We start from the raw sequence: 17,108 nt of genomic DNA on the forward strand, positions 1-17,108 counted from the left end.
TTACAAAGTAACTCCCAAATCTATGAATGCCACCATTCATAAAATGTGTGTGCCATGTGTCCACATCCTCTTATGGAGGAAATCTAATATTCCTCAATAAAGGAAAATAAAAGAAATGACTTGTCCTCACACATGTACTAGAGGACAAATTACATGTAGGAATTCCAAAGGAATATCCTAAACTAAATACAAATAAACCTAAGCTAAGTAAAGATTAAATATTCTAAAAGAAAGTTCAAACAAACCAAACAGTGACAACTCCAAACAAAATGAACCCCTAGACCTAACCTAAGATGCAATGCCAGAAGAGGAAGACATCTGGCAAGGGGAGAGTGAGCACATTTCTATCAACTGTAGGACCATGACAAAAAGATTTAGAGGCTCTGAGGAAGAAGGTGTTGGAGATAGAACAAAAGATGGCCAATGTCACCAAATTTCGCATGAAGGTGATGCATAGCTCCATTACCTCCATGTGCCTGATGCAGAGGAAAGTCTTGGGCAATGATGCTGAAAAAGAAGGGAATTACAAGAAACTCTTTAAGCTCCTTATTGATGATTTTAGCCATGTGCTCAAATAGCCACTAGGTGGCTGGTTTTATTTCTCTTGGACTTTTAGTCCTTGTTGTTAAGACTTTATTTTGTTTAGCTTACTAATTAAGATTGACTATGATTTTTGATACTTACAATTAAACTGTTGTTAGTCTATATGTTGTTAATGTTAATAATGTTGATAGGCTATTAATGTAAAGAGTCAACATCCTTATTTTGCTACTTTTTAATATAAAAAACAAAAGACATACTCTTGTATTTGTCTCATGACTAATTCCTATTCATATCTATTTAACTCGTATTTCCTCTAGTTTTAATATATTTTCTATTATTACACTCTTATTTGCACACTTTCATATTTACTATTTACTTCTTTGAAAGTATATCACCACTCCCTACAGTATCTCCATCTCACTCTCATTTTATGTTATTCCGTTCAACATTCTTATCTGCTTAAGGATATAAAACTTATTAACCTACTGAAAAAATTTGCTCAGACCAATTTATTCTTAAATCTCTGTTCCGGCATTCATACAACCTCCTAATGGTGGAAGTAGTAGTTATTAAATTCTTTATGCCTCTTCATTTTTTTTATTTTTCAAAATTGAGAAAAATTATTTTTTTGGCCGGTAGTCAGGCTTTACGAAAAGTATGCGTGAAACTTCCAGTAGTCTGTTTGATAGTGACATGTTTCCGAATTATCTGATCAGATTTCTACCATCATCGATATTTTGTGAAATCTATGCTGCGTTTATTCTTGGGAAAATTAAAAGTTACGAGGCTGCAAGAGATTCAAGGCCAACAGGTTTACAGATGCTATGGCCAATTAAAGTCAAAATCAGTAATAATGGCTTCCCCCATTGAAGGAGCAACCCCCAGAACGCCTGTAATATCTATTATCAAAGAGAATGGTAACGAAAATCGCTCCTCCAATTCCAAATCTTCTAAATCCAGACGGTCTTTATTAAAGGATCTGAAAAATCAACCCCAATCTGCTATTGTTATTGATTATAATGAAGAAGAAGAAGAGAATAAATCGAAGGGCTGGCGTGTTTATCTCATCATATCTGCAGATATGCGCAAGACATATGTGGGTGTCACTACAAACTTCAAACGCAGGTAAACTTTATACATTATGTTCTACAAATATTACTGCATCACTGTCGCAGAGTATACTAAATAGTGTTTCCCATTTACTGCAATTTTACAAATCCTAACCTCTCATAATCTCAGCTGGTCACTTATAATTAATTGACTCCTAAATTCTGTTTTCCAAATTCTATAAAGGAAGGGTCTGTTGTAGGAGTGGCATTTCCATGTGCATTCTACTGAAACGGCACAACAAAGCCAAATCTGGTATAAAAACTACATTGACCTATCATAAACAGAAACGAGAAGGGTTTTCTAGTTATAATGTAATACTCACTCAGTACCTTTGAATATGGATTGTGCTTTTTAAAGAATATAATGTTTTCAGGTTCCATATCTATTATCAATGCGCAGAAAATCTTTTTGGGGAAAAAAATGTATTGTAGATTTTTGCATCAATGTTTTGGATCGATAATTGATGATGTTGTTATCTGAAAGAAAAAGCACTGGATAAAGAATTATCTTCTTCAGAACTTCAGAGGGCAACCCAAGTTTTTTGGCATTGAATTCTATAACTTTTTACTACCCATGACAATGAGGAAATACTTTTGAGCAAAATTTTCTTGCTCAGACATGAATTTAAGTCTGGGTTTTTGTTGAATTTATTGGAATTGCATCTTATTTTATTTCGGGTAACAGAAAGATTTCAGCAATTTTATAACAGATTTACACCCATCAAGATGTAATGCAGCTTTCAAGCTAGTTCCGTGGCATTTGGCATTGTTAACTGGGAGTTTCAGGTTAACAGTTGGCGTGTGTTCTAGACCTTGTACCCATTCAACTGAGTAAATTTTCTCTTCATTTTTAGGTTGGACCACTACCTTGCTAATAGCATTTGGATTACAAAGCATCCTCTTTACACAGAAAATCCAACAGAGCAACCAGGCTTGAGTTTGAATTTGCATTCGGTAAGAAAATATTTTAAGAGATGCACCAAACAGAAAAAACTTAGGAGAAACCTAGCCAAAGTTTACTGCATATTTTATTTCATATGCATGCAATTTTTCTTCTTTTATTTCTGAATCTCTATTGGGAAATAAACAGGTTCAATATCAAAGATTGTGAAGATCAATCTCTATCCGAGAAACTAATTAAAGGATGAGATTCAAGGCTTGGATAGCTGCAACATGAAAATCTGAAACTCATGCAAGGCTGAAAATTAATTTGCCTTAATTGTGGAAAACCAAGATTAGATGCCAAAAACAGCTTGTTTATCATGCTTAATCAACCTATTTTATGTGAACTTATAACAGCAATAAACAATGATTAACATCAGCATAAGATATCAACAATAAGGCATAAATCAGCAACATAATATCAACACATAACATATGATTTACGTGGAAAAACCCTTGCGGGAAAAAAACTCCACTAAGAAGAGAAGACAAACTTGCATTATCAACAATAAAAGTGCTTACAGTACAATCACTTCCATTCTCCTCCTTGCCTTCACCATAGCAACACCTATGTACGTGTGAACAACCTCCTTATGCCTCCCATTCGTCCTTTGTTCCTACAGAGAAATTTATATTCAACTATTACATATAAAATCTACACCCAAAGGCTGAATTTATAGAATGGCAAGAGCTCTAAAACCACCAATAAAAGTTCCCAAAGGAGCCTGTTCATTCTTGATGACTACAACCCTTGGAATGCCTCCACGGATTTAAAAAAGATAGTGGTTTAGCTTCCAATACTTTCCCTCCAACTTAGATGCCCATACTTGCAAGATAAACATTACATTAAATGTAATAAATGACTGGATACCAAGAGACACTTGTTGCCTCTTCCATGCTTCCACTTGGAGAAGTCCACATGTCATTCTTTTTCTACTTCCTAAGTCATTAAATATCTTATTCTAAACATCCATAAGTGGGGAAAACAATATTAAATAATTGTGTTCACAACCCACTTTTATTCCTGCTAGTGGAACACATCACCCCTTATGCATGCATTACAAATAATGGTAGTTAATCAAATAAGGAACTGGAAGCTATACTGATATTACTATATCTAATTATACTGCAAACGTATGTACATGTGACAAGGAATTTAGTGAGACTTAGGCCATGTGTAACATACCATGTCAAGGAGACCTGGGCATTTATGTTGTCAGTGGCAGAAACATGATTGGAATGAGCCATCACATTCTGAGACAAAGGAGAAATGCAGCAGCAACTGAAATCTCCATTTTTGGTAGAAAGAAGTCAATGATTGGGCAGTATTTCAGTCCATATGTTAAGAAGGCTTGGGCATTTATTTCATCAAAGGCAGAAAGTTGAAACATGATTAAATTAACCATCACATTGTGAGACACTGGAGAAATGCGGTGGCAATAGAAACCTTAGTTTCTGGCTTTCCCTCCTTTCTGGGATGAAAGGAATGTTTCTGATGAAGCAGATATTGTTTTGTGAGGAATCTATTACTTCTTTTCTGAGACACAGGAGAAATGCAGTGGTGACCAAAATCTCGGTTTCTGGCTTTCCCTCCTTTTTGGGATGAAAGAAAAGTTTCTCGAGAAATGATGAATGTTTCTTATGAAGCAGACACTGTTTTGTGAGGAATCTATTACTTCTTTTCTTAGAGACAGGAGAAATGTGGTGGCAACAGAAATCTCAATTTCTGGCTTTCCCTCCTTTCTGGGATGAAAGAAAAGTTTCTCGAGAAATGATGAATGTTTCTCATGAAGCAGATACTATTTTGTGAGGAATTTTTTATTTCTTTGGTATGTTTGGCAACATTAATAACCAATATGGAACCAAAGCTGTCTGGAAAGAACAGTCCTAAAAACACTTAAATTCTCATCAAAATATTTCAACCTGTGAATCCAAGTAAATATACTCAAGCAACATTGTCTCTTCTGAACTCTGTCGCTAAAAAAATGGTATCAAATGTCTATATGCTTAGAGTGATAGTGAAACACTAGATTCTCAAAGAGTCTGATGCAACGTTGATTGTCACAGTACACAATTATCGGCTCCAACATCTGATTGTTTACTTATGCTATCAACTTGTGAAGCCATATAGCCTCACAACTAGTAGAAGAGGCTGCCGTGTACTCTGCCTCTGCTGAACACAATGCCACTGTCACCTGCTTCTTGTTCAACCATGATATCATCCCTAATCCCTATCTAAAACAATACCCTAAGCGCTCTTCATAGAACAAGCATATCTTCCCTAGTTTGAATTCACAAAGCCATACAACTTCAACTCTCCATCTCTAACATACGTCAATCCATAATGAATTGTGTCCTTAAAGTATCAGAGCACATGCTTTGCAGCATTCCATTGAATCTACCTTGGCTTAACCATGAGCTAATTCAATGCATTCATTGCAAAGCAAATATCAAATGGGAATTCATCAATTACATGAGAGAACTTATCAACTAACCTGTACTTTGAAGTCTAAAGGACCACCAAATCCAAATTTGGATCCATAGTCAACTTTGAATTCGAAACCATGGGAGTAGATAGGGGCTTACTATCCATTATTTGAAATCTAATTAGAATCTTTATTGTGTGCCTCCCTTGACCGAGAAAGGACAAAACTATACCTGGCCACACCTCAAGATCCAAATAATATTGCGTAATGCCTATGTCCATAACATCAAAGTCGAAGGCCAACTCCCCCTTAGATCATGCTATGAGCTTCTCATTGCTCCCTGTAGGGATTAGGTCATCCATATATAGGACCAAATCTAACAGATCAGATATATCAAACAGATAGTAAAGGCTAGGTTTTGCAACAGTTTTGATGAAGCCCAAACTAGCACTCATCAATTTATGAGTACCAAGCACATGGTGCTTGCTTCAACCTATATAGGGCCTTCTTCAAATGGCATACATGGTTCTCTTGCTCATGCACTTCAAACCCCTTAGGTTGATTGATACACTCTGCTTCCTCTATTTTGCCATTTAGAAAAGTTGTCTTTACTTCTATTTGATATAAAGACTAACTGAAATAAGATGCAAGAAACATAATCACCTTGATAGAAGTATATCATGCAACTGGAGCAAAGTCGTTATCAAATTCAACTCCCTCTCTAGGAGAACCCCCATGCAATGAATTTGGCCTTGTACTTCTCTATACTTTTCTACCACATGCTTCACCTTGTATCAATCACCGATTTTCCTTCTTGTCTAGGCACAATCTCCCAAGCATCATTTGTAATGTCCCCCCTTTGAAATAGAATTTATTAATAAATAATAATAATAAAGTTTAAATATTAGAGATTAAATTAAAATATAAAAGAATATAATTAAATATAATTAATTAAAATTTATATAAGTTAATGAATGGTCAAAAGACATGGAAGGAAAAGTTGTGACTCCCTCGACAATGAGACATAAAAGGGAGAAGAGAACCTCATTTGAGAGGGGGGATAATTGGGAAATGAGAAGGGCACATCTGATTTAAATAAGAAGTACAGACCTGATTATGAAAGGTTATGTCCCTTTCAAAGGGCAGAAATAATGAAGAGTTGCACTCTTTCAAAAAGATGCTAATGGTGATGATAGTTCTGATACTTAAAGATAAGTACAGATGCCAAGCTAATAAGATGAGAGGGGGGGTTGAATCATACAAACTTAATCTTCCATAAAAACATCAGATTCAACCTCGGTAACATATACTTCAGTAATATAACCAAAACTGCTAAACATGCAAACTCAAAAGTATATAAACATCATAACACTCATAACACCAGATTTAATGTGGAAACCCAAATAGGGAAAAACCACTGTGGGATTTCGGACCCACTAAGAAATATACTCTTCTAGAGTATGCTCGGTTAAAATCAAATCCTGTTAAAGATTACAAAACACATTACTAGATGTGACCCGGTTAAGGGATTTCCCTCAGATCTGTTAGGATCTTCACCTTTTAAAAGTGACCTTGTTAAAGGATTTCAAACACTTAATCAGAATGTCACCTTGCTAGAGGGTTTTACAAATAAGACTGTTAAGTCCACTCGGTTAAGAGATTTTCTGTCACTTCACTAAATAACAGTATTAAAAATCTATCTGCAACTTCACATCTAAAATGCTAAAGCAGATTCTTATTTGCTCAATACAATATAGACATAGAACTAATCTTGTCCATCTGCTGGGCTCTATACTTTGTTATTCAAAACAGATCTTCAAGCTTCTGTGCTCGGTAATCACTATGTAGCATCCCTGTGCATACACTTGCCCGCATACATTGTTTATCAACAGTTCCCTATTTATAAACAATTCGCCAACCGCTTAATCTCCTTGATCACATTTCCCATGATCAATCATAGCCATCAGATCTTCAAACTTTGTCCAGGTTCAATGTATCCTTCGATCTGAAAATGTTTTACCCTGCCTCGGAACTTGCATACATTTCTTGGAACTTGTGCTAGGGTATTGCGGTTCAATCTAAGCTGTAGATCTTCTTGCCGATTTTCCTTTGCCATAGATTCTTTACCAAACTTCATTCACGGCATACCAATCATTTAATCATAGCCAGCTCATCAGCTTCCTTCATTAAATAATGCATGTAATCATTTAATGTATTCTGTTATTACTTGGTTGCAACTCGGTAAATACTAAACTTCACTTGGTAGACATTCTGCCTTCATTAACCGATAGCGATAACCTTAGGGTTTACCGACTAGGTTCCTTGCTCGGTAACATAGTATAGTATTAACCTTTCAATCAATAACATATGTAGGATATCAAAACAATCTAATCATCATGATCTTATCATTGTCTAGCTCGGTAATAGTTGCCCATTGAATAACTTATTTCTCCCCTTATTCATCATATTTCTTCTGTGTCTTTTACCAACATCTTTATATTCATCAAATCATACTTCTCAAGATATGGCAACATCATACTGAATTAGAAAATCAATTTCTTGACATCAATGACAAAATAATAATATTAAGACAGTAAACATCCTTAATCAGTTATATCCATAATCATCAACAACCTTCTCAATATCCTTATTGAAATGCCAACAATCTCTCCTTGTCTGTTATAATGCCAAATGCCAACAATCTCCCCCTTTGGCATTGATGGCAAAACCAATTGATTTGACCTAATTGATTCAGATTGCTGTGAGATTCTGAAATGCTGAAATGCTCTCCTTCTGTCATCAGAATTCTCCCCCATACATTAGTCTTCTCCTCTTCTCCAGTCTTGCTTTTTCCTCAGTCTTCTCCCCCTTTGACAACAATGCCAAAAAGTAAAGAACTAAAACATAATTTCTTCCTGTATGAAGTGATTTTCTGTTGTTATGTGTCAACTTTAGTCTCGGTCAGAGCATTTATGTCTTCAATTCTTGTTCCCTGTATTATTTCCTGTACACCTTTAGAAAACATCCTAAAGTGTGTAAATCAACATCAACTCCTAAAAGATATTCTGTAGAGTCATCTAATTGATGCTTTCACCAAACTCGGTCAGTGAGTAGAAGATAGGGGTAGGATCCCTAACTTACCTTTGAGATACTCAAAAGTGTCCCTTGGTAGTGGCTTGGTGAAGATATCTGCTATTTGTTCCTTTGTGCTAACATACTCCAACACCACTTTCTTCACTTTCTTCTCTTGAGCTTCTTCTCTAAGATAATGATATTTGATAGAGATGTGCTTTGTCTTAGAGTGCATAACAAGATTCTTTGAAATGTTAATGGCACTAGTATTGTCACAGAATATAGTTACTGGCTTGGTAACTTTCTTATTTATACCTTCCAGCAGTTGTTTGATCCATGCTATGTTGGTAACTTGGTACAATTTATTGCTGCAGCAACGTATTCAGCTTCTGCTGTTGACTGTGAAACACATCCTTGTTTCTTGCTAAGCCAACTCACTAGTCTTTCTCCTAAAAATAAAGCTCCTCCACTTGTGCTTTTTTTGTCATCAATGTTGCCTGCCTAATCAGCATCAGTATAAACTTTTAAATCAAAATCATTTCTTTTCTAATATACTAAGCCATAATCTTCAGTGCCTTTCAAGTATCTAAAAATTCTCTTGATTGCTGTCATGTGTGTTTCCTTAGGATCTGCAGAGAATCTTGCAACTATACCTACTGCATGTGCTATGTCTGGCCTGCTGCGAACAACATATTGCAACTTTCCAATCATGGATCAGTAAAGTGTCTCATCAACAGATGCAGATTCATCATTCTTTGATAGTTTACAGTTGGTAGTCATAGGAGTACTTACTGGTTTTGAATCCTCCATTCCAAATTTCTTTAAGATTTCCTTTATGTACTTGGATTGAGTAATGAAAATCTCATCTTTCATTTGCAGTATCTGTAAACTTATAAAATACTTTATCTCACCGATTAATGACATCTCAAATTCTTTGCTCATTTCATTTCCAAAGTTCTTACATAGAGAGTCATTCCCACAAAATATAATATCATCAACAAATATGGCTGAGATCAGTATTCCATTTTCATCATTCTTCATGTAAATATTGCTGTTTTCACTTGTTCTTATAAAACCAATCTTGATTAAATAAGAGTGCAATCTTTCATACCATGCTCTCGGTGCTTGTTTCAGACCATATAAAGCTTTGTTCAATTTACATATCTGATCTTTTTTATCGTCTTCAGCAAATCATTCAGGTTGTTCAATAGAAACTTCTTCTTCTAATATACCATTCAGAAATGCAGATTTGACATCCATTTGATATACCTTGAAATTCTTGTAAGCAGCATATGCCAACAATGTTCTTACTCCTTCAAGTCTTGCTACAGGTGCAAAAGTTTCACCATAATCAATTCCTTCTTCTTGGGCATAACCTTTGCAAACTAGTCTTGCTTTATTTCGAATGACCTCTCCTTTTTCATTCAGCTTGTTTCTGAAAATCCATTTTGTACTGATTACATTTTTGTCTTTCGGTCTTGGGACCAATGTCTATGTGTCATTCTTCTTGATCTGATCAATCTCTTCTATCATAGCATTTATCCAATCTTCACTGTTAAATGCCTCTTTCACTATTCTTGGTTCAAATTCAGATATCAGACATGTGTTCTGTCTCAGTTTGTTCCTTGTCATCACTAGATCATCTTTATCTCCTATAATCAGACTTGGTGCATGATGTCTTCTAACATATTTGGCTAATACAGGCTCGGTAGGCTCTGTATGTTCTTCATCACTCGGTAACTGGATATTTTCTTCATTTCCTTCTACAGGTTTCTCGATAGGACTTGTCGGTTGAACATAGACAAATTCATCATAATCTTCTGGTTCCTTCGAATTTCCTTCATCATTTCTTTTTGCAAATTCATCAATTTTCACATTTGCATTTTCTACTATTTTGTTAGATGATTTGATCAGACATTTAAATGCTTTACTTCTAGAATAATAACCAAGAAATGTTCTTTCTTCACTTTTCTGATCAAACTTGCCATTTCTATCATCCTTGTGTACATAGCATCTATTTCCAAAGATTTTAAAATAACTTACATTAGGTTTCTTGTCATACCAGATTTCATATGGTATCTTCAAAGTACCTTTCTTCAGTTGTACTCGGTTCAGGGTGTAAACTGCAGTGCTTATTGCTTCTCTCCAAAATGTTTGTGGCACTTTCTTTTCAATCATCAGGGTTTTGGCACAATCCACAATAGATCTGTTTCTTCTCTTAGCTATTCCATTTTGCTGTGGAGTTCTTGGTGCAGAGACTTGTCTTTTTATACCATGATCATTGCAGAATAAGTTGAACTCATCAGATGCGAACTCTCCTCCTCTATCTGATCTTAAGACATTTCAGTTGTCTTCCTGTTTCATTTTCAACTCTTGCCTTGTACCATTTAAACATTTGAAAAGCTTCTGATTTTTCTTTTAAAAACATTAAAGACATCATCCTTTAGTAATCATCCACAAATAATATAAAGTATTTATCACCATAATAACTTTGAACTTACGTAGGACCACAAAGATCAGCGTGCGCAAGATCTAAAATTCCCTTAGAAGTGTAAGACTTACTTGTAAAGCTTGATCTTGTCATTTTACCCATCTGGCATCCTCGGCACATAGCATTCTCAGGTTTTTCCAAACTCGGTAGACCTCTTACTCGGTGCTTCTTGCTTATTTTGATCAGATTATCAAAATTTACATGACAAAACCTTCTATGCCATAACCGGGTATCATCTATCTTTGCATACAAACATTTATTCCGAGTTGAGTCAAGGTGAAATGTGTTACCTTTTGTTTGTGTCCCGGTAGCAGCTAACTTTCCATGCTTGTCATGAACTTTGACAATTCCTTTCTGAAATTCTATTCGGTATCTTGTATTGTTTAGCTGTGCTACACTCAACAAATTGTATTTCAAACCTTCAACCCAATAAACATCATTGCATCTTGCATTGTCAAGAAGTATTATGGATCCTTTACCTCTTCCCGGACATGGTGCATCATTACCAAATCTTACATAGCCTCCATCATAGTCTTCTAACATAACAAACTTGTGTTTATCACCTGTCATGTGATGTGAGCATCCACTATCTATGATCCAAGAATCATTAGTATTTATGTGAGATATAAGGGCTTTTTCTTCATACCTTTCTTCATCTAATCCATCTTTGATAGCCACATAAATTACTTCGTCTGTATCAGTTTCATCTGATTTATCATCATTGGATTCCTCATCGGCTATTAAGCATGACTTTCTATCTTTTCTTCTGAAGTCTCGGTGTCCTCTGTAATGATTATCTTTCTGTCTATCATCTCGGTAATCTCTCTTTTCAGTAGAATCTTTGTCAGGACAGTTAGAAGCCATATGTCCTATCTTATCACAATTGAAACATTTCAAAGGTAGTTTTCCTTTATACTTACCTTTGCCTCTCGGTAACCTTCTGGCTAATAGTGCTTCAAACTCTTCTTGCTTTCTGATTTCCTCATACAGTTTGTGTACTTCCTCCATGTTCTTGCGAAATCTTTCATTTGCTCCACTGTGATCCCCTTTAGTGTACTTACTCATTCTATCATTGTAATCATCAGATTCACCAATATGACAAGAAGTAAATGCAGATTCAACTTTATTTACCGATGACCCACTGTTATCAAAGTTACTTAACTCAAATGCATGTAGCGTACCAATAGTAGCATCTAAAGAAATTGGCATATTAGGTACAGACCTCAATTCATTGATTGTAGAGACTCGGATTGCATAAGCCGGTAGAAGGGTTCTTAACAACTTAATTATTATATCCTTTTCTTCAATAGTTCCACCTGCTCCTTTGATTTGATTGACAATCTCCTTTAGTCTTGTACTGTACTGGGTTATGTTCTCACCTTCATTCATCCTCATAGATTCAAGTTGTCCTCTAAGACTATCCACTTTTGCTCTTTGAACATGTTTATCTCCTCCATACACAGTTATGAGCTTGTCCCACATTGCCTTTGCATCATTGCAGCCTTCTAGATCATTAAACTCTGAATCGGTAAATGCAGATGTTATTTCAATCATTGTTTGGATATGTTCTTGCTTTGCTTTTATCTCTTCCATAGTCAATGGATAGGTGCTCGGTGTGATGAAATCATTCTCCAGATAATATACAACATATTCTCCAACTCCTGATAGGTGTAGCTTCATCCTTTTCTGCCATGTAGAGAAACTTGACTTGTTCAGCTTCGGTGCATCCCTCTTATACATCTTTGGATCTTTTCCTCAAGTACCTTTAAACTTTTTCTTCCGGAGTCCAAAGCTCTGATACCAATTGATAGTTCTGATACTTAAAGATAAGTACATATGCCAAGCTAATAAGATGAGAGGGGGGGGATGAATCATACAAACTTAATCTTCCATAAAAATATCAGATTCAACCTCGGTAACATATACTTCAGTAATATAACCAAAACTGCTAAACATGCAAATTCAAAAGCATATAAACATCATAACACTCATAACACCAGATTTAATGTGGAAACCCAAATAGGGAAAAACCACTGTGGGATTTCGGACCCATTAAGAAATATACTCTTCTAGAGTATGCTTGGTTAAAATCAAATCCTGTTAAAGATTACAAAACACATTGCTAGATGTGACCCGGTTAAGGGATTTCCCTTAGATCTGTTAGGATCTTCACCTTGTTAGAAATGACTTTGTTAAAGGATTTCAAACATTCAATCAGAATGTCACCTTGCTAGAGGGTTTTACAAATAAGACTGTTAAGTCCACTCGGTTAAGAGATTTTCTGTCACTTCACTAAATAACAGTAATAAAAATCTATTTGCAACTTCACATCTAAAATGCTAAAGCAGATTCTTATTTGCTCAATACAATATAGACATAGAACTAATCTTGTCCATCTGCTGGGCTCTATACTCTGTTATTCAAAATAGATCTTCAAGCTTCTGTGCTCGGTAATCACTATGTAGCATCCCTGTGCATACACTTGCCCGCATACATTGTTTATCAACGATTCCCTATTTATAAACAATTGGCCAACCGCTTAATCTCCTTGATCACATTTCCCATGATCAATCATAGCCATCAGATCTTCAAACTTTGTCCAGGTTCAATGTATCCTTCGATTTGAAAACGTTTTACCTTGCCTCGGAACTTGCATACATTTCTTGGAATTTGTGCTAGGGTATTGCGGTTCAATCTAAGATGTAGATCTTCCTGCCGATTTTCCTTTGCCATAGATTCTTTAACAAACTTCATTCACAACATACCAATCATTTAATCATAGCCAACTCATCAGCTTCCTTCGTTAAATAATGCATGTAATCATTTAATGTATTCTGTTATTACTCGGTTGCAACTCGGTAAATACTAAACTTCACTCGGTAGACATTCTTCCTTCATTAACCGATAGCGATAACCTTAGGGTTTACCAACTAGGTTCCTTAGGGTTTACCGACTAGGTTCTTTGCTCGGTAACATAGTATAGTATTAACCTTTCAATCAATAACATATGTAGGATATCAAAACAATCTAATCATCATGATCTCATCATTGTCTAGCTCGGTAATAGTTGCCCATTGAATAACTTATTTCTCCCCTTATTCATCATATTCTTTCTGTATCTTTTACCGACATCTTTATACTCATCAAATCATACTTCTCAAGATATGGCAACATCATATTGAATTAGAAAATCAATTTCTTGACATCAATGACAAAATAATAATATTAAGACAATAAACATCCTTAATCAGTTATATCCATAATCATCAACAACCTTCTCAATATCCTTATTGAAATGCCAACAATTTCTCCTTGTCTGTTATAATGCCAAATGCCAACAGGTGAAAGGGTGTGTCCCTTGCCAAAGGGCATGCATGATGAAGAGGTGTGACCTCTCCTTCACATTGAGAAATATAAAGGAAAGGAATCCAAGCATCCAGGAACATCACCATGGATTGGATCAGATCAGAACTGTTACTAAGTTACAGCAGTAGCATTTTGGTTCTTGGTGTCATACTTAATTTCATATATATTCATAATTCATAGAGGAAATTATAAAGTCTGCCAGCAAGGAATACACATAGAAATTACCAGGAAGGGAAAAGAGAGGAGGGAATAAACACGGAGTATTGATCCGAGTCTGCCAGTAAGGTAAGAAAGGAGCAAGGGAAGAATCTTCAGGTCTGCCAGAATAGGAAAATAGGAGCAGGCAGCAACAGGTATGTAGAAGACCATTTTTTGTTAGAATATTAAAGTATAGCAGTCAACAAAATATAATTATATTCAATCTTATTGATATATCATTAATGGTAACTGTTGTGCATAGTGTTAATCAAATAGAAGGCATTAATATGATATTAATTTGAGAGACAAATTAGATAAATAATATTAATAATTAAAATGATAATAGTGTTAGACTGGACGTATAAATATATATCTGCGCATTAATTTTGGAATACATAATACAATTAAATTCAGGCTGCACAAAATATTGTAATGCTGTAATTCCATATGATGTGACTAATATAAGGAATAATAAATTCAGTAAAATGGAATAATGGTAATAAATGGTTAATACTGATACAAAGATACTAACAGAAAATATTGATGATAACACAATACAAGGCACTAATGTAATATAATGGAATGTGACAATTATATAAGATATAATGGAGTATCATAATGTGATGAATTGAATAAATATAATAAATGATTCATTGTAAATGAGGGACTCTCTTAAGTACGCCACTCCATAGTGGATGCCTAACACCTGCCACATGGAGCCAAGAGGGGTGAAGCATCTGCTCGTGGGCTTAAGAGAGAAGGTGGTTGTGATGAGGGGGAACGGTGATAGAACACCTCGCTGGGTACGCTACTCCATGATGGATGCCTAACACCTGCCATATGGAGCCAAGGGGGATATGGTATTCTGCCCTTGGGCCTAGGAGGGATGGTTTCTTGGACACCCTATCCAACTAGTGGACTAAAGGAATTGATTAGTAACTGACTTACAAACTGACTTCATATAATAATCTGATCTCATCTAGGAAATATAATAATCTGATTATATTCAACAAATATAATTCAACAGTCATTAATATAGCAGATTTGATATCATTCAATATAATTCATATTTCAGTTTAAGTATTATTTCATATATGTTCTCTAATTTTTTGTTGCAGGAAAACAATATGCAAAGGCATGCCTATAAAACCCAATTACTTATTTATAGATTTGGCCAAATTTGGGTTAAATTAAAGAGTAACAAATTAGGGGACATTACATCATTTTGCATAACAGAGTGACACTCCTTTGCAATGGCATCTTGCCAAACCTCCTTTGAATTTGCATCCTCAAAATTGGAAGGCTTTGCATCAATGATGGCAGACATAAATGCAACATAACTCATTAACTTTTGAGGGGGATGAGTCACTTGTAATGAAGCCTTTGGTGCTCCTACTTGTTCTTGTGCCTCTTGCAATGTCTATGTATGCCATCTAGGCTTCCTAGCTATACTAAAAGGCAATGATAGATTTGCAAACTACATTTGGTATAGTTGTAGTTTTACAGTTTGGCTCCTTAAACAACAATTTGTTCACCCTCAACCTCCATAGAGGCTGTTGAAACTTACAAGACCAAGCATTTCATCAAAATTCACATCTTGATTTACTACTATGTTGTGTCAGGATGAAACATAGACCATGTAAGCCTTGGAGGATTCACTTTATCCCACAAGCACACTCTTCATGGTGGAGGATTCAAGCCTTGTTCTCTTCTCCTTTGGTGCTTGAATGTAGACAAAACTCCAAACACCTAAAAATAAGAAGCATTAAGTTGCTCTCTTGTGAAAAATTCCTTTGGAGTATTGTCCTTTTAACACCTAGTGAGGACACATGTTCAAAATGCAAACAATATAATTGCATGCGGTTGCATAGAGAAACATTGACAAATCTAGGTCATGGATCATAGCTTTTGTTGTCTCTATAATGAACTTGAGCTTCCCATTTTGTTGAGGGTTGTAAGGCAAGTTAACTCCCTCTTGATCCTTTCATCCCTACAAAAGGCATCAAATTCCTTGGAGGTGTACTTACCTCCATTATTAAACCTCAAGACCTTAATATTTCTTCTAGTTTGATTCTCCATGAGAGCTTTGAACTCTTGGATTTTTCCAAACACCTCATCTTTGGTATTCATGAAGCAAATCCAAGTTTTCCTAGAGTAATCATCAATAAGTGAAACACAATCAATGTTACTTGCCAATGAAGCTGCTAATATAGGTTTGCACACATCTAAATGAATCAAACCAATAATCTCTATTGATTAGCACTCGTTTCTAGGGAAAGTAGTCTTAGCATGCTTGTCAAGTGTGCAACTCTTGCACACTCCTGCCTTCTTTATCTTGAAGTTTGACAATCTCTCCACCATGTCCTTTAAGAGAGGCAATGCTCCATACTATAGGTGACCAAGTCTCTTGTGCCAAAGCTTGCACAGTTGGTCATTGTTGTGCACCGGTATTTCATGTTTAGTTGGATTAGCAAGTAGTCCATAAAGGCCACCCCCTCACATAACTCTAGCCAAAACTCAACCAAGCTTTTGGTTACAATCTCTAATACCGTCTTGCTGATTTTTAAACTCAACCACACACCTAAGATCTGTCATGGATGGCATTGAAAACAATTTTTGAGTTAACCTAGGAACATACAACACATTATGAAGCTCAAGAACATCACTTAAAGGCAGGTAGAAGGAAGTAGATTGCGTCCTTGTAATTGGACATCTGGCATTATCATCAAGCAACACTTGTACACCTACCTCCTATTCCTAAATTATAGTTTGATGTAAGCCTTATTATTGAAGGTCACGAGGTCTTAATGCTCCACAATTCACATACACATTGCATAGGAATTGGTGTTAGTATATAACATGACACCATGGAGAAGATTACCATCAGGTTTGGATGAAAGCTCATCTCCACAGTTGAAGCTTTTGCACTCCCTACAAACTACATTTGTTGTTGTTGCCTTC

At 35.6% G+C, this 17,108-nt stretch overlaps 1 protein-coding gene across 1 annotated transcript in view; it reads left to right on the forward strand.

The window, feature by feature from the left end:
* Positions 1-1,100: 1,100 nt before the first annotated feature.
* LOC131051544 (uncharacterized) overlaps positions 1,101-17,108 on the forward strand; it is a 56,864-nt gene continuing 40,856 nt past the window's right edge. The window contains exon 1 of the mRNA XM_057986120.2: positions 1,101-1,668. Coding sequence (XP_057842103.1) covers positions 1,292-1,668 — 377 coding nt within the window. The 5' untranslated portion in view covers positions 1,101-1,291. The remainder of the gene's footprint in view (positions 1,669-17,108) is intronic.

The sequence above is a fragment of the Cryptomeria japonica genome, chromosome 2 (assembly GCF_030272615.1).
Source record: "Cryptomeria japonica chromosome 2, Sugi_1.0, whole genome shotgun sequence".
In the NCBI taxonomy this organism is placed as follows: domain Eukaryota; kingdom Viridiplantae; phylum Streptophyta; class Pinopsida; order Cupressales; family Cupressaceae; genus Cryptomeria; species Cryptomeria japonica.